We start from the raw sequence: 19,233 nt of genomic DNA, 5'->3' as shown, positions 1-19,233 counted from the left end.
ATCTGCAATTTGGCAAATACGTCCAAATACGGCCAACGCCCATCATCACACTCGAGCCGATCAGTCCCCACCTAGCACAACCAACGTCCAAATGAATCGGCCTGTACGGTAGCAGCAAGACTGATGCCATCACGGACGGCAGCTCCACTGGAGCGTGGAGCCTCCACGTCTCGAGATCTGTCCTGCGGTTACCCAACGTGACGAAATGGGCGACAAGGCCACTCTCGCTGATCTCTACGTATCGGTTCAGCACACCTGGTACGACGTCAGTGTCAACCTGCTCGATAACACATTTCCTCGTCTCGCGAGACCTACAAGGAGCTCACAGGCAAGTCCTGCTGCAATGTGGTCATGAGCATCGCACCTAACAGAAGCTCGATCAAGTCCACCTCCAGCTCCTACGCCACCCTCCTCTGCGAGAGTGAACAGTGCTCCGACACCAACCTGCACGCCGAACGATACCAAGATGGACAGCTGTCTCAATTGACTGTCACCGTCAGTTCCGGCGGATTAACGCCAGCACAATCACTATGCACAGTCGGCTACCGAGTCAGCGACTGAATACCCTGACAACACGACTGCGGCCGTTACCACTACCGCCCCGAAGGACCATTGTGACTACAAGTCGGTAACCGCGACTGCTTCGTCCGACAGCACCAATAAAACTCCATTAACCAGCAGCACGTCTATAGCTACGCAGACTTTTACTTCGATTTCAGCCACCCCCACGACATCGACGTCGACTGGCAGCGTCATCGTTCTCAAGCGTCACTCTAAGCTCCAGTTTTGTACACAGCGGAACGGAGGCCGGTTCCACTACCGGTACGAACGGCAATGTGGCGGAGATTTTTTTTATCTACTACCAAAACCGTGTCGGTCAACAACCACGTCACGTCGTCGACGGAGGAGGTTGCCCTGGTGTTCCGTGGTCCTATGAGCATCTACAACGTCGCCGTCCTGAACGCCACCTCCGTCAGCGATAGTGTCGTCGTACAGCCAGAACGGCATCCAGAACAACATGCTCTTTTTGAACTAACTAAGCTGAATATGACACCGCCAGTCTTATCCGAATGAATATTAGTAAGCGCGGGTTTTCCGTCCAACAACACTCCACACCACTACATTCTATCCGATTATAAATATCGACGCGTCACAAAGTGTATTGTTCAGTTGCCCCAAGTTCTACTCAAAAACATCGCATAGCGACAGACGTATCGCATCGTTAGCGAGTATCGTGTCAGAAGTAAGCGTCCTTCGCGCAGGCTTGAATAAAGCAGCTTTTAATCTCATATGGGCAAATATACTTTTTTCACTATGCTAATGTGTCGTACAAGCGGCTTTTGATAGGGAAGGTTACATGTGTTGTTTTCACTATGCAAATTTATCTTCAGTAAGGAATACCACCAACAGTCGGTCAATCACTGCTGGATCTACCGACAATAGGCGATCATGGCGCGCGGCCAGCAAGTGCGGCGAACGTCTACACCCCCGCGAGGCGATGACACACAATCGTTTGTTTCGTTATTGATTAGTTCTGATGAGGCTACGGTCGTAGGCGACGTGACAGCAGCAAGTTGTGGCGACCTAGGTCAGGCTGGAGAAGAGCTGCCACTCCATCGTCAAGATCACCATGACGACGGTGGTCAGGGTAACCATGGTGAAGAACAACGTGCTCGTCATCAGCTGATACCAAGCACACAAAGTGAATTTACACAGCAAACGCAGCTAAGTAAGGGGAGGACAAAAGGTTCTCACAAGCACAGCACTACGCAGACACGAAAGCGGCAGCGAAGTCTTGCCGAACTTATGGATGACGCCACCGCAGATGATGAACCCTCTTGCGCTGGAGCAGCGGGGAAATCTACCGTGGATGGAGACGCGAATCCTGACCCAAACCCTACACGAACGTCTACAACACGCGGCGGATCGAAACGATCGCGTGCCCAAGCAGCACGAAATCACAACGCGCTTGTTTCCCGCGCTTACGTCGAGAAACTAGTGGCGTATTCACCCGTCAAAGAAGTCTGGCTAAAGGACAGTGTGTATTCTGATGTCGGAAGCGCGTATATCGTTGGACGCGTAACACGATTCGACAAAAAAAAAGCCCTGCTTGAAATCCAATGGATCGGCACACAGTTCCAGAAGAAAAGTGAGTACTTAAACATAAGCATAGTGCAGCGCGGCGTTGAAAACTACAGTAACATAATGTCGTCACCATCGAAACCGGCATGGACTGCTCTCTGTCATGCTGATCAAAGCGAGATCGAAGTTCAAGAAGATGCCAGTGACATTGAAGCTGTGGAGAACGAAGAAGAGGAGTCCTTCCACCGCTACAACCCAGATGGGTTTTTCCGTCGTCGATGACGGAAGTGGAGTCAATTGAAAACTTGAAGTTTGACCCAGAAGCACAAATGGAAGCTCCTTCCGATCTTTACGAACATCATGACGGAGGCACGGAGACTAGGATTCGACCGGAATATTGTCATTTGTTTACGCACTCACCTTCGTCGGCATTTTTTGCGTACATCCCTGTCTACTTTTGGTTCGAAGTGGCTCACCAAACTAACAAAGCGATGCGTGAATACGAACGTGAAAACCGTATCACACACCGACCTCTTTTTACGTTGCAAGAAGTGATGACTTTTCTGGGTATTTTGCTTTATATGGCACTGGTGGACAAGGGTGAATACGCTAATTATTGGGGACAGCAAGTGGAAGATAGAATATTGGGTGGCTGCAGTGTTGGGCTCGATAATATCATGCCTCTTGCAAGATTCAAGCTGTTACGAAAGTCATTTTGCTTTAGAGCAATTTCAAAGCGAGCTCGACATTCGGCTAACGTTGCAACACCAATTTCTTCACTGAGGGCTGGACCTAGTGCTGCTTCAGTGAATGACGCTCTCAATGACGATGCGAGCGCCACTGTAGATGGCTCGAGCGTGGCTGCAGCTCAGAGCTCATCGGAATACCAGCGAGAGGGAGTTGAGTCGACTTCAAGGTCGGACCATCAAGTGCATACCGATCATGCTACTAACAACATGCCGATAGCATCGCCTACACAAATATTTACGCAGCAACCTCAAAGTACGCATCAAGCGTCAAATGAAACCAGCAAGCGAAATGCACTCGCTCGGATTCGAACACTTGTGAATTTGATGAAAGTGACTGGCGGAAAATACGTCGAAGTTGGTCGAGATGTTGCAGTGGATGAAGCCAGCGTGGCATGTCGTTCCAAGTTCGGAAGGCGGCTTATCATGTTTAACCCCATGAAACCAGGAGGGAAATACCATTTTCGGCTTTATATGCTGTGTTGTTTTACGACTTGGATTGCTGTCAATTTCCAAGTGCACTGTGAGAGTGATGTATCGGATCGGCTTCATAATATTGCATCCGATGCTGAAATTGAGGAGCTGCGCCAAGATTTAGATGCACTCGCCGTCGTTCGTGGCCAAGTAGTGGAAGTTGCCCGTCCACTGTATCATACCAGTCGGGTTATTAACGCGGATAACTACTACATGTCCGTGCAACTACTTGCTGCATTGCAGCTCAAAGGACTTTACGGTCGAGGGACAGCTCGAAAAAATAGAATGCACTTCCCAAACCATGTCATCCTGAAGAAAACCGAGTGTACAAGAGGAAAGTTTCGGCAAGCTGTGTCGCTGAACCACCAGATGACTGCAGTTTCCTGGTTCGATAGTACCATTGTCAAAATGATATCAAACGCTGACACTTCAACAGCAACGGAGCTAACCCGTCGAGTAGGAAGTACAATGCAGCCTTACCGAGCCCCATCATGCGTATCGCAATACAACAAGCACATGCAGGGTGTCGACTGCCTGGACCAACTGCGTGCGCGATTTTCCATCGCTGATGGACATTCCTTCAAAAAATGGTACAAGAAGCTGGCAATGTCACTAGTAGATGTCGCTAGAGTCAATGCATACATGTCGAGAAAGCTTGTCGTGGATATGAGTAAGGAGAGAGAGCCTCACCGCGCTTTTGTGACTCAATTGGCCGAAGAGCTACTCTCTGGAAAGCACCAAGTGATCGCCGAATGCTGTACGGAAACGCACGTACTGGTAATAGTGTCGATCTATGTGGTGCTGCAACTACATGGAGTATGACAGTGGAAACACCCGATATTGTCGATAGTCCTCAAAAAGTTTGTACTACTGTTTCTTCGAAGCAACTTTTTACTGAGAGCAAGAAACGACGTCAATGCGTGGTTTGTCGCTGGGAACCGCTTACCAACTGTCGTGACTGATCACTGTACGCTGCACAACGTATGCCTTTGTCAACTTCTTCACACCGCCCCAGAAAGACCGTACTTCTGCCAAACAGCACGATGGACGTGCTGGGAGAAGTTTCATAACTTTTACCTGCCTCGAAACCTTTTCTCCGTAAAGGGGAACATTATGAAGGCGTCCAAGCTATACAAGTTGAAGCAGAGCGACTCGACGTTACCTCCCCCACAGACCAAAAAGGGTCGAGCAGCTAGAAGAATTCTTTGATATTATCGATGTAAACATCAATATCTCTCTGTATAAATGTAAACGCTGATGAGGTTTGTCCAGCTCGCAGGTACTTGGATCACGTCCTCTATCTCCCAACGACTACAAAAATCTTTTGTAAAAGCGCTGTTGTGGCGAGGGCACACCTCGCTGGTAAACGCAACGACCCACGCGCTCAACATTAAAAATAACTCTCCGTTGATGTAATTGTTCGTGGACGGCTCAAACTTCAGATTATTCGCGAAGACAATGGTGGCTGTCGAGAACGGTGTTATCGTCGAGATTTCGATTTTGCGCACATCAGCACCATACAATTTCACTTTAGCAAGTGATGGCCACCGTAACGAATTGCTGCTAACTGCATTTGAGCCATGTCCGATGAGCTCGCGGCGAATTTCGACTCCGAGACTTGCTCGAACTGCCGTTTGTAGCGCGAATTGCCCCAATACGTTACCGATACCACAGCCGATGTCAAGAAACACATATTGGGCATCAATAGTTTTGATTTTGGAGATAGCAGCGATAAGACTACTAATAGCAGCTCCCCAGCATTCAACGCCGGGGCTGCCGCAGGATAAATGATATCTTTTCTTGATACATACTGAAAAATGGCTGACATCGTATCAGCTGCTGCATTAGGAGATAGTAAACAGTTCTTTCGTGAATCAGATCGCTGCGTAGTAGACTGCGCCAGCCCAATTGCATCCAAAGGCTGGATAGAGGCCACAGGTAAGGATGCCGGAAAGACCATTACTCCGCTACGTTCCATTGCTTTTATCGCCACCGCCCCATGCACTTCACTAGGATAGGCTTCGATTTGCTGACTTGGCGTCACTTTCTCCGATTCCAACACGTTTTGTGTAGCTACAGGTGCCAACTGGCTGAGCTGTGTATCCATACAAACTGGGCTTGCTGTTGAGCTCAATGTGTTCTCTGGATCTTGTGGTGCTGGAGCAGGCTGCCGAATCTGCAGCACCAGCGCGCTACGACGACCTCGCCGAGCTTGAACCTTAGTAAAAAATGACGGCGGAAAGCTTGTCAGTGTGGTGTAGTGATTTCTCCGTGGTTGCGGATTATCACCCGTCGACAAAGACGTGACACCGCCCAAGTTGTTCAAGCGACGAACCCTCGGTCGGGTGATGTACGGAGACGCCAAGGTGCAAGGGACTCGACGGCGTCACCTCCGAGTTTTCAACAAGTATCGGATACGGCCCTATGTCACTGAATCCAGGCTGTTCTTATTATTAATAATGGACTGGCCGGATTCGCATTCAGCGGACCATCTACGGTACGAACCCTCAGTGGCGGTTGGGATGAGTTCGCGGAATACTCAGCGACCTTTGGAAGACACGTTCACCGTCGGGTACAGGGCGCGGACCGTTAAAGATGCTCATGCGACGGTGCAGACGACGCTTGGCATGCAAGAAGATCCATAACGGATCATTGTTCACTTGATATTTGTATACTTGATTAGGACTTCTTATTAGGAATAGACCCGAAAGGGTAAGCTTAAATACAGAACAGAAATTCCACTCAAGCACAGAGAGCGACGTCCGGCTTCAAGGTAAGCGTCAGGTCAAGCTTGTTTGAGTGTGTTATGCCTGTCGGTGAACTCGAAGCTCTGTAGCGAGGGTTCATCCGGCAAGGTCACGAGACTTTGTGTATTGGCCGATTATTATCGGGAGGTTTTACGTGACGGCTTATTGTTGCCTATTTGCACGACTGGGAGTGCTTGAATTGCCTCCCTTTTATTTCTTCCAGCCGAGTGTTGAACACTCGGTGATCTCGTAAAAGGCTTACCCGTGCCTGGTACCCTTCCGCTGTTGGGACCACGAGGATTCAAAACACCTGCTAGCTTTGCTCGTGCTAGTAGCGTGTTCTTATTTTACTGGTTGGCCTATATAAGTATTTTACAAGGTCCAGTTTGTCCCGGTGCAAGGGCAGAACTGGGGTCTTCAGGTCCGCCCGAACGATCGTTTACTATCCTAGTAGACGTATTGTTGTGGGAACATCCTAACTACATCTGTAGCTAGAGTTCACGTGGGATTTCCAACACCACAACTGGTGCCGCGACCCGGGAACAGATTGTGACCATTGTGAACTGTTTGTATGGCCTTCCAGTTTACGAGCTACCAAGAGAAGAAGAACAAGAAAAAGACAAGAAACATGGCGAAAGGACAACCGACGGTACCAGTTACGCCTGCCAAGTCTGGCGGGGCTCGCAACAAGAGTTCAAGCCCGGCTGCGCGCTTTGCAGCCGCCACCGAGCTTTCAGTGAGCTTCGACGACGAAGCGGACATCGGTCCTGACGCCCACGATTATGAAGATTACGAAGATAAGACGCCGGCTCCAGAGCCAGGCGCAGCGACGCCGGAGACGGCCACGCTATCATCGGGGCTGAGCGGGGCGACCAAGTCCCTTTCGAGGAACCTCGCCGACGAGCTCGATGATGTTGCGGGACCGGAACCGGCCTATGATGATTATGACGATGGGACCGAGGGTTTTAAACCTTCGGTGGCGAGTGCAAAGCATTCAGCACTGCTGAAGGCACCTCGCCCACCTATCAACGGTGATACACCAGCCGCCAAGCGCGTTTTCGACCGCGTACAAGCGCTGATGCAGAATGATGAGTGGATGCAGCTGTTCAAGCCCATCCCCAAGAAAAAGGCCGACTGGCCTGCGCTTGCGCAGGAACTTCAATACCCAGTCAGCTCGGTTTCGACTAGTCAAGTTGCCGAGGATTCAGTTTCGCTACTGTTGTCGCTGGGGCTCGAGAACGAGACGTACCCATCAACGATGTTGCTCTCCAAGATTGGAGTCCACATCAAGCCGGAACTGCTCTCCAGAAATGGAAGAAGAAGCTTCGGAAGGCGTTTGGCGCCGTTGGCATCAACGCCGGAAAACAGCCTGTGAGTCGACCGATGATTCAAGAAGAAGATCCGTCCACGATTCCACTGCCGCCGACACCCCAACGACTCGTTCGTACTCCTCCGACCAAGCGTGGAGCTGAGCGTGGTGCCTTTGGCACTACTGAAGCTTCACCGTACTTTCAAGACTCGCACATGGTTACGCCACGCTCGGAGAGCCGTATGCAACGTATTTACGCAAGTAACGAGGGTTCGTTCGGTCGCCGAGGCGGTGCGCGAGTTCCCAAAGGTGGTGCCGGACGTCGTCAAGTCGACAGCGATGGTTCGTCTTGTGACGATGACATTTTGGTGCGTACATTCGACGAGGAAGATCCTCAACTCGAGTTGATGCGTCAGATGAATGAGCTAGCGACGCTGAACGACGTGGACCCAACACCGAGGATTGAAATGGCTTCGCACCGACCGCTGGATCGCATCACGCCGCTCTCAGGCTCTCGCAACAAAAGCGAGAACTGTATGCAGTGGCTCCGTGGGTTCGTCTATGAAATGACTGGAACCCACACAGATGCCGATAAATGGTGCATTCCATTTGAGCTAAGTCTCCGAGACGGAGCCATTCATTGGTTCCGTCAACTTCCGAAGAAGACGAAGCGCAAGTGGAAGCTGCTGAGCGATGCGTTCATCCGCTACTACTGCTCGCAGTTCACGCAGATGGCACTGTCGCGTTACTACTCCGCCAAGCGGGAACGAAATGAACATCTGTGCGACTACATAAACAGGCTGAACGGCTACGCTCGGACCGCCCGTCTACACTTTGAGAAGGGTGGTCGCGACGCGAAAGAACACGTACAGCAGTTCCTGGCAATATGCGACGATGACAAGCTAGCGGCGAGTCTCTACCACGCTCGAGTCGCCGACATTCACGAGCTCGAAGAGATCATCGAAGATGTTCTCAAGGGCAAGGAGAGAATGGCCAAGCGTGACAGTGAGTAACGATACTCTAAGAGTCGTGATACGCGACGCGACGATGGGTACGCCCGCAACAACCGGCGTGATGACCGTCGCCGCAATGACAACCGCAACAAACCAAGAGTGACACTCATTGAAGCTACGGTGGACGACCTACTAGCTGAATTAGAAGGTCGTGAAGCTGCTCAAGGAGGCAACGAGTATTCAAACGAAGATCCGAACGCTTACGACAATGTCCAAGATGAGTACAACGACTTTCAGCCCGATAATACGGATGGTGATTTCTCATTGGATGAAAACGACCGATACCTCGCCGCTGCTAACGAAAACGAGCGCCGTGCAGCTGCTGAAGGCACCTACGCACGTTCGGACAACCGTCAACCGCGTGGAAACACGCCTGATCGCGAGAATGGCTTCAATCAAGATCGCCGAAGTAGTGACCGTGGGTTCAATCAGGACCAACGCGGTCGACGTGACTTCAACCGCGACAACCGACGCCCACAGTACGGACCATGCGCGGTGTGCGGTGGCATGAGTCACTCCGCCCACTACTGTAACAAGCGATGCAAGTTCTGCAAGCAGCTCCACGATGCTGGACAATGCGAACTTTTCCGCAACTTCCAAGACCTTGCCAAATTCGTGCGCACTAAAGGCACGAAGGAGGAACTCCCGCCAGAGCTCAAGGCCGTCGTTCAAGAACGTCATTTAAACTAGGCAGCCCGCCAACTACAACTGGGTTGGTCCCTATTGGGCTGCCACAGTTAACCGAGCCTTCAATGGAAGCAGAGTGTATCTTTGCTTTCATGGGGCAGAGTGAATGGCCTGATAATTACGTAACAAGTGTGAACGCGACGGAAAATGAAAAGGAGAGGAGTAGAATCCTCGGTGGAGGTGTTGGAGAGAGAGTGGAGTGTGCTGATGCTGATGAGGGCACCAGCGGGGATTCGCTCGGCTTGGTTTCGAGTGCAGCGCGAGACGAGCCCAAGGGTCACTCCAAGATGATGAAGTTGAACCTTGGCGAGAGACAGGGGTGGTGGTCGGCCAAGAAATTCGACCGACGGATCAGAATGAGAGCTCTGGTGCAAGGCGCTGTGAATGACCAGCGAACGAGGATCCTCCTCGACACAGGAGCAAACGTTAGTGTGATCACTGACGCCTTTGCCAAGAAGTTGCGACTCCGAGATGTACCTGATCACGGACGCCGCATTGACATTCAAGGAATCAACGAAGGCAAGGTGTCTACGACGCGACGAGCGTGCGTCAAGATTACGCTTGGATGGGAGATGGTGTACGAGTTCGAGATGTGGGTAATGGCGCATAGTGCAGGCGTCGACGTAGTACTCGGGACCGACTTTATGATCCCAGCTGGGATCCGGTTGGACCTGTTTCACGGCGCGGCGCAATTACCGCACGAAGTTCAAATCCCGCTGATTAAGACCAAGAACATGATCGACAGCGAAGAATACGGCTCCCATGTTAACGCCGGGCCACCCGAGCGTTTGGACATTCAAGCGCACGAGTGGCGAGAATACCGACTAGCGAAGCGCCACGTCGGTCTGGAAGAACACGTACTGTGGGTTCGTCGAGCGAACAAGCTAATCCCGTCAGTGACGAGGTTTCGACGTGGACGGCCTCAGAGCATTCGACTGACCAACGTGTCTGATCGAGCTGTGTACCTACCAGCACACGACTCGATCGCAATGTGGATTCCAGATGGGGATTTGCCACGAGGTGACGGCTATGTGCGTCTGGAGTCCAAGAAGTACCAAGACTGGCAAGTATTGGCCTACGAAGGTTGTAGAGACCGCGAGCTCTTTCAGCGTGAATGTGAAATCTACGAACAATGGCTTGCAACTCAGCCTTCGGCAGTTAATCGACCAGATTACCCAGAACCCAGTGGAGTGCTAGCACGACCTCTAGAAGACTCGCTAGTGGATTCTAGTGATCGTCTGACGTGTGCAGAACGGTGGGCACTGATCCTGGAAGAACGTGAACGAGTGGAAGCCTGTCTGGCGTCTGGGGTGACAGCCGGGGATTCGACCGATGGTCAGCCTTCCGCAGAACCTTTGGACACGTACACGACAACCCATGGCGGAGGCAATAACGCGAACGAAGCCTCGGTAGTGCGTACACACGAACTACTGAGGCCGGTAAACGTGGTACATACGCCAACGAGTGTTAGTGTCCAGTCAGGGGTGACCACGGAAGCGAGAAGCAACGGCACTGGATTGAATGGAGTCACCCGTTTTGACGAAGCTGTCCCGGCCTTGTGTGTCACCAAATCTGCGAACGGGCCATCGGTGGTTGATCCAGAGGATACAGGCATCGCGCAGAAGGTGTTGAGTACGGCACCGAGTATTCATTGCAAGATTGGTGCGAATTCCGAAATGTCAAGACAGCGGCAGAACGAGGAGCGGAACAAAACTCAACAACCCAATATGTCGGCGGCCCACGCATTCAATATTGCGAACGACGACTCGGCAGATGGCCCAGAGATGGGAAACCAGGATGGGAAGGAGATGGACCAAGTACCGACTGTTGAAATCAAAGCGGATGCCAATGTTGAGTCAAGGGAAGAATCCGTAGCGGCGTTGGACGGAACATACATCTCGGTTGCTCGAGTGCTAACAACCGAGGGAAATGAAGCAACGGAGGATACGAGAAAAATATTTCTACGAACACCCAGCTAACAACATTGGCTTGGACGACTACGCGAAGGAGCTGGCATTCCTGCCGGATCTGACCGAAGAGATCAACACGACAATTGACTACACTGCGCCTAATGTTGCTGATCCTGAGCTGTCGGCTGAACGCCGAGAACGTCTGGTCGCGACGCTAAAAAACCACGAGCACATCCTGATTGCTAGTGGTAACGCACTGCCGCCGCCAGCCTATGGCGCGGTATGCGATATCGACACACAGGGGCACGCCCCAATTAAACAGCGTGCCCGGCGCGTGCCGCTACGATTTCTCGGCAAGCTGTACGAGCTGCTGCGCGCTTTATTGCGTGCGGGACTGATCGTCTTTTCAGACAGTCCATGGGCATCACCGATCGTGATTGTGATGAAAAAGAACGGGCTGGACATCCGGCTCTGCATTGATTACAAGATGGTGAATGCTATCACTGCGATCATGGAGTATGCAATGCCGCTAGTCGACGACCTGTTAACAGATCTCGGGCGCTACCTATGGTTCTGCTCGCTGGATGCAGCAAGCGGCTTCTGGGCGGTCATGATGACCTTGCGAGCGCGTAAAGTATCGGCGTTCGTCTGCGCACTCGGACATTTCGAGTGGTTACGCATGCCCTTCGGGCTAAAGAACGCGCCGATGATCTATCAGCGTATGATTGACAACGCCCTCTGGGGGTTCGTTCAACCTAAAGGAGGTTGGTTTGAATACTCGGAGAAGATGCGTTTAGCTGAAGAACAGGCCAAGGAACGTCGTGGGCCAAGCGCCGAGGGTTCGTTTCAAACGAAGTTCGCGGCAGACCGCGAAGCACCGGTAGAGACCGACCCTGTACTACAACTCGTCAACAGCCCCGTCGCTGACATGTTTACGAACGGGGAGCCAGACGAATCATCGCTGGTACCTGTATTTGGTCGACGGTCGTTTGTGGATGACATTTGCTTCGGTGGCGAGGATTTCGACAGCTGCCTGGCGATGCTGGACCGATTGCTAGCAAGATTTGCACAGTGTCGGATCAGCATTAGCTTCACCAAGAGCATCTTTTGCCAACCCAAGGTGGACTTTCTGTCGCATAAAATTTCGCCAGAAGGTATCAGAGCTGACCCCAAGAAGCTTGCGGCCATCACCGAGCTTTCGTTTCCAACGAGCAAGAAGGGCATGCAGTCGTTTCTTGGAGCGGTTAATTACTACAGCCGCTTCATTCAAGACTTCGCGGTCTACGGTGCGGCGCTGTACCAGCTCAAGGATGAAGACTTTGTCGTTGAAGATGGTCTTTCTGTGGCACGTCGTTCCTTCAAAAAATTGAAGACGAGTGTTTCACATTCACCCATCCTCAGGCACTTCGATCGGTCGAAAGAAATTCACGTCATGCTCTTTGCGAATGAATGGGCGTTGAGCACTACGCTAATGCAAGAACATGAAGGCAAGTTACACCCCGTACGGTTCCTCGGTCGGGTGCTCAAGGAGGCCGAGATGAACTACCATCCTGCTGAGAAGGAAGTTTTGGCGTTACTTCTGCTGTTGAAGATCTGTTACGTCCAGCTGGCAGGAAAGACGCTACATGTCTATACACGATTCTCGACGTTAGAGTGGGTGCATAAGTCGAAGTCTCTCTTCGGACGCGCGGTCCAGTTCGCAGTGCTGCTATCGCAGTGGCACCTTAAGGTGCAGCGCGTGAAGGAGAAGGATGTCGCCTTTGCGCAGCTACTGCAGTCAAGCATCACGAGCTTCGTTGACCTGGAAGACTCGCTCGCGCCGGTGGCGCCTCCAAACAAGGGTTCCCCGACTATTCGAATGGACCCCGCGTTGCTGTACGCCAGGCTTTCCCGTAATTACAGCGGATTCGTCATGTCCTTTGACGGATCAGCGAAGACAGAGAAGTACGGTGGCTACGGGAGTTGATCATGGGTGCTGTGGAGCCTTCCTGAGTGGAAGGTAGTGATTGCTGCAAACGCGTACCTCTCGGCTACCACGGTGAATGAGGCAGAGTATACAGGTATGATAAACGGTGTCAAGGCTGCTATTGCGCACGGTGCCGAGGATTTAGTCATCGTTGGTGACTCAAGGCTCGCGATTCAACAATCACTAGGGGTGATCGCATGCAGGAAGGAAACTTTGCTAGCGCTGCTGAATACTCACAAGGAACTCACGACCAAGCTTCGATCAGTTAAATATCTTCACGTTGTACGAGAATACAACGCGGCCGCGGATTCGTTAGCCACTGAAGCGCTGGAATCAAAGGTCAGTCGGGTAATCTTGGCTGAAACTCGCAAGTCGGAATTGGCATCGCTGAACCGCATCCAGGAAATGATCTACGAGCCGGATGAAGACTCGGTAGATGTTTCGTCACAAGGAGCAGAGCGTCAAGTACATGTACTGTCAGGCAGCGAGTCTTCAAAGTGGAAAACTTTCGAAAATTTCGTGGTTGATTACAGCTCACCAGAGTACGATTTTGGTAATATTGCAGTGATGACTAGGCGACAGACGAAAGTCGAGAAACGCGTCAGGTTTGCAGATGAACACTCGGAGGGGGTCTCAAAAGCTCAACAACATCATGAAGAGCGACGAGAAGTGTCCAACGAGGATTTAATCGGCGAGGATTTGCTAGACCACCCTCACAAGACTGTGCCAGCGATATTTCCCGATGCGGAAAATGTTGACCCGGTAGCAGTACAGCGTGAGCGACGCAGACGGATAATGGTCGCACAAGACGAGGAGCAGAAGTGGTCTAACATCAAGAAGGTGCTTCAGGGCCAAGCAGAAGAGCTGAGTTATAAAGAAGCTCGAGAAGCCTGGAACTATGCTGACCGGTTCGTTTTATCAGAAGACGGCGTGCTTCACTATCTTGGATTGAATCGTCGGTACGACCACGGTTGGCAAGAAGAGACCAAGCTGCGGTTTGTGGTACCAACAACGATGATTCAAGAGGTCTTGCAGAACTGTCACGACTCGCTGGAACGTGGACATCAAGGTGTGGTTAGAACATTCCACCGTGTTAAGTCCGATTATTATTGGATCGGCTTGTGCGCTGACGTGGAGAAGCATGTGAAGTCATGTCTGGATTGCAGCTCGAGTAAAAGCCGTCCGCAGCTTCGTGGGTAACGTACTAGCCGAACGACCGTTCCAGATCGTCTCGATGGATTTTGTGATCCCACTACCGAAGTCTAGCAAGGGCAACACTGCATTGCTTTTATTTCAGTGCTCGTTCACGGGATTTGTTATTGCCAAGGCTATGTCAGATACAACGGCGCTGAGTGTTGCTCAAGTGCTCGAAGAATGAGTGTACCGACGGTTCGGAGCCCCATCATTGATCAGGCACGACCGCAACCCACGCTTCATGAGCGAGGTGTTCCAAGCCTTCACGGAGATGATGCAGTCAAGGTCACGAGCGACGTTGAGCTATCGGCCACAGGCTAATGGACAGCAGGAACGCTCGGTGAAGTCAGTGATGGGGTCCGTACGGGTGTACGCGGAAGACCCTCTACAGCAAGATTGGGACGAAATCGCGGAGAAGCTAGTATTTGCTATTAATACTTCTCAAGACACTACGAGGAAGGAAACGCCGTTCTACCTCGTTCATGGTTGGGATGCGCAGTCGACGTTGCGGGCAATGTCGTCATCACTCAAACGAGGACTCGGCAAGCAGTCTGACGCACTGGCGTGGCGGCGTGAGATCAATCGACAACATGAGGTCGCCCTCACTATGGCCAAGGATTATCAGGCTGTAGAAAAGGAGCGAAGGGCTAAAAAGCATAATGATGCTCTGAGTCGACTGGAAAAAGCTGCTGTACCTCAACCAAGTGGAAACGAAGACTCGGCGGACCCTCCAGAAGCTTCGGAAGAGATGGAAGATCCTGCAAGAGCCCCACCGAGATCTCTGTTCGAGATTGGGAGCCGGGCGTGGCTGTACATGGAACGCGTCAAACCGGGCTTGACGAAGAAATTAGCTCACCGATGGCATGGACCTTTTCGGATCAAGCGCAAGGTGGAAGAGTTTGCGTACGAGCTGGAACTGCCTGATCGAAGTGGGTATCGCTTTTACATGTGTCAAGACTCAAGGCTGTCAACGAATTCAACAGTCGACCAAACACTCGGTTGGTACTTGACGCGACTAATGAAGCAAGACTCGACTTCGATGAGGAACTACTGCCTGAGGACAGCTGGGAACCAGACCAAGTTGCCGGTGAATCTGAAGTCGAGGCCATCCTCGACGACAGAACACCACTAACGACGAGCACGGAGCGTGCTGTACGCGAGTTCAAAGTCAAGTGGGTTGGCTATGAAGATACAACTTGGGAACCATCATCAAACTTGTCATGTGGAGGTCTGCTGTACGACTATTTGCGAGCCAAGAAGAGCGAGAATCGGCTGCAGATGGCGCAAGTGGCGGACGAAGACTAGCGTGACTGGATCACGTATGAACTGTCCACAGGGCGATGCAGCCTGTGGTAACAGACGAAGAACGTTACTGCAACAACAAATTGTATATGCATTTGAAGAACAACATGAACATGATTACGCTGTGGAAGTGGATTAAGAATAAGAAAACATGAATGCCGACCGCGGAGCGATCACTGAAAACGAAGTCACGCGGGACACCTCAACAGTTAGCTGAGATGCTGGAGAACGTCGTAGAACGTGCAGCGAGGATTCAAATCGATTCCAAGTGTCTGGCCGCGGTGGCCAAGAGTGTCAACGAAGCCGAGTCACCACTCTCCTTCTCCTCTTCATCAAGAACCTGAGCCTCGGCAGCTGGAGCTGAAGCCGGACCCTGCGAATCCTCGGTACCAGCTTCAACAGGAGCAGCAGCCAGAGCAGGACGTGGAGTACCCGGTGGCGAGTCAAACAACGAACGCCAGGTCGGAATAAGCTCGGTTGAATCGAGAGACGGGTCAACGATCACGCTTCGGTACACATCCACGAAACGCGTACCACGAGGATTGAAGAACTCCGGATTACGCTGGCACGGGAAGTACGTGGTGTTGTACGGGTGCTGATGCGGCGCATTCATCCATCCAGTACGCCATGGCTGACGAGCGTCGAGAGCCGGAACTTCGGAAAGCCAGTCAGATGTCCGAGGTGCGAATGACAAGTTTTCAATGGGGTACCACGGCTTAGACGGCTCCAAAAGCAACTCGGGACGAATGAATGACACGCCGGAAGCACTAGATGAAACCGAGTCACGACTCCACGCCATGTACTGCTAACGGTACTTGTTACGAAGACGATCGGCACGACGGTCGCGCTCACTGAAGAGCTTCTTTAACATAGCTCTCAGTTCCTTTAAGCGTTCCTTGTCGTGGCCAACCTTTTTAGCTTCTTCAGCGAGACCTCGTTCAATACCAGCTAACGGAAGCCAGTGGAGACGCTCCCACAACGCGAACCCGAGGTCACCTTGCTTACCGCCGTCACCCCGAAGGTTCGCCCAGATCATCTTGAGACGGGTCTCAATCGGAGCACGCTTGGAGATGGGGACGCTTGGTTTGAAGTCGACAGTGTCAAAGAGGCAAGCTTGAAGAGGATAAAGCTGCCGAAGTTGCTGGTACGGGTGATCAGGATGCGAATAATCAAAAGAACTGCTTGGAGACCCTCCAACGTTGTACGCACGGTCACCTCACCAGCTGGTTCAGGAAGCGTTAAGCTCAAGAGTCGCTCGCTCGAAACACTTCTTGGCGCCTGCATCGGTAAACTCCATGTCCACATACGGAAGAACCCACGGTGGCAGGGTGGACGAAGCCGGCACCGTAGGGCGAGTACCAGATAACACTTGGTGAGGCAACGGCTCAACCGACGGTGCACCACCACGACGCGGCACCGAAGTATAGGTTGCCGTAATCATGCGTCCAGGTCCCAGCATCGAGGAGTCCAAATAGACGGACGAGGAGACACTGGAACAGGAAGAGAAGATGCTGGTGCCGGAGGACTTGCTGGTGGCGAAGGACTTGCTGGTGCCGGGGGACTTGCTGGTGGCGAAGGAGGCGGACCGGCAACGATGATTGGGGAAGTCATAATCGGCGAAGGATTTGGCCGAGGTGGAGTCGGAGGACGAGCTGGATCCAAGATTACTCCAGTTCCTGTTCGAATCTTCAACATCTTCGTCATCGAGTATGCTTGAATGATCGGTTGGGGGGCGGAACATCACCGCTACCACTGGGAGCATCAGGAGAGTCATCCACCGAAGGTTCATTGTCATCCACGTCATCTCCATGGTCGTCATCAGCATTCCCATCGTCATCAATCTCCATCGAAAGGCCAGGCGAAGACACGCTTGATACATCAGTCGTGGGAACAGTCGGAGCCGACTTCGAAGACGCGGAAGCTAGTGGATCAGCCTCAACAGGGGCAGACCCTGCTGTAGAAACCACTCCCGAGACTTCAACTGCCTTGGATGTCGCGGCAGACGCCGAAGCAGACTTGCCTTGTGGGACAGTCTGGTCTGACTCTTCACCTTCGTCGCTCGAGCCAAACATGAGCCGCATTTCCTCGGCCTCGCGCAGAGCCTCTTCAGCAGCACGTATGTCGGCTGGAGAAGGTGAAATCGTTGAAGCTGGTGACTTGGCCACATCGTGTGGACCCTGAGGCGGGGGCGAAGGCGCGTCAGGAGAGACAGGAACATCGTCGTGATCCTCAGGGTTCACGTCCTTACCCGAAGGCTCTGTAGCAGTTTCTTGAACCGAAGGGACGCTGCCTGGATCAGCAGTCCCCATGTCCACGTCACTCTGGTCGCCGCTGAGGTCGACCACTGCGGGAGTCGAGGAAGACGCTGGTGTAGGAGGTGGCGACCATGAACTTGGAGAAGACGGTACAGACTTGGACCGAGTCTTCATATGACGTCGTGGCGACTTAGCAGGAGAATGAGGACGGGGTTTCCTGCGCTTCTTCTGGGCCGCCTTCTTCCAGGGATCAGCTGAAGCAACAGCTTTCGCGCGTGTTCGCGCCGCCTAATCAGGCGTACCGTATCTGGTCGAAGTTCCTTGCTACCCGCCAGGGTAAGAAGGATTTATAGGACTATGTCCAAGAGCTGAGAGCTCTTATCGCCGAATGGCGGCGGACCCTCTTCCGGAACTGGTCAGCGTGACCGTGTTCATGAAGTGACTTCGTGTGAGCGAAGCTCGAACGGAAGTGTTGCGTGTACACCCTAACGCTTTCGAAGAGGCGGTGGATGTGGCATTGAATGCCGAGCACAACTTCAGGTCGGCGCGCTGGTAGCGCAAGCTCTTCGAGCGGTCCAAAGCCGATGGGCCTCAGCTATGCTGAAGATGAAGAAGCGGGGCTTCTTGCTGCGGAGCAGCGCGCCGGCATCCGCCGATGCTTTGTGTGCAATGGCACTCAGCACTTGAGGGCCTATTGACCTCTGCGCAAGAAGCGCGAGGCTCCGGCGAGCCAACCCTCCGGGTCATCGCCGGGAAACGGCAACTCCCAGTAGGCGCGGGGCGGCCTACTGGGGAAGAACTGAGTTCTGTTGTGCCTCGAAGAGGTAGAAGGCAACGGGGCTCAGCCCCGAAGAGAGCTGAGCTCTCTTACGAGAAGCGTGTGTGCAAGCCGGGCTTGCTGGTCGTGCAAGCGAACGTGAAGACCTTTACAAAGCCATGGAGAGTCTTAACTGACTCGGAAGCCTCGGGCAACTACGCCCGTCGCTCCACCCTGGAAGGGAGTCAGCTGTATGCTGAGACCCTTGAAGTGCGAACGAGAGATACGATCTCTGTCCGTCTCGCGACGGGGACACTGGTAACTGTGTTGAAGGTCTCTGTCGACCTTGGAGTGAAGTTTGAGACCTTCGATAGCGTGGAACGCTGTTTGGTCTTAGACCTGGATGCGAGGTATGACCTCACCCTTGGCATGGCATGGCTGGAACGCCATGAGCCATGGATCGACTGGAAGGCGAAAACGCTGGGTGCGTCGCACCCTGCTCCTAGTGGAGCTTTGGTGAGTCATGTACCCACCTCTGCTAGGAAGCAGAAGCGCTTCTGGCGCGAGCACGAGGCCGAGGCGGCCGTAGTGCTGGACATTGGTATGTCAGAAATTGTTAGCAACGAGGTTGCTGCTTGCCCTGAGGGTGTACGTGGTGCGACACGTTATCCGCTGAGCGGTGCAGGTCAGGTCAATGACCAACTGCTGGGTCCTGGTGAGGACGAGCGCGGAGTGGCGCGTAATCCACTGCGTGGTACGGATCTGGTCGATGACCTACCGCTGCGTGGCCC

The 19,233-nt window shown here is 52.6% G+C and overlaps 1 protein-coding gene across 1 annotated transcript; it reads left to right on the top strand.

The window, feature by feature from the left end:
* Positions 1-205: 205 nt before the first annotated feature.
* PITG_11770 (uncharacterized protein) lies at positions 206-1,036 on the top strand (the record flags this gene model as incomplete). The annotated part of the gene is made up of 3 exons (XM_002901233.1): positions 206-265; positions 539-822; positions 997-1,036. The coding sequence occupies 3 exons, from the start codon at positions 206-208 to the stop codon at positions 1,034-1,036; spliced, it is 384 nt and encodes a 127-aa protein (XP_002901279.1).
* Between the last annotated feature and the right edge of the window lie 18,197 nt (positions 1,037-19,233).

The sequence above is a fragment of the Phytophthora infestans genome, genomic scaffold, assembly GCF_000142945.1.
Source record: "Phytophthora infestans T30-4 supercont1.22 genomic scaffold, whole genome shotgun sequence".
Classification (NCBI taxonomy): domain Eukaryota; phylum Oomycota; class Peronosporomycetes; order Peronosporales; family Peronosporaceae; genus Phytophthora; species Phytophthora infestans.
The sequence above is the reverse complement of the archived record's forward strand: the minus strand, read 5'-3'. Positions and strand labels throughout refer to the sequence as shown.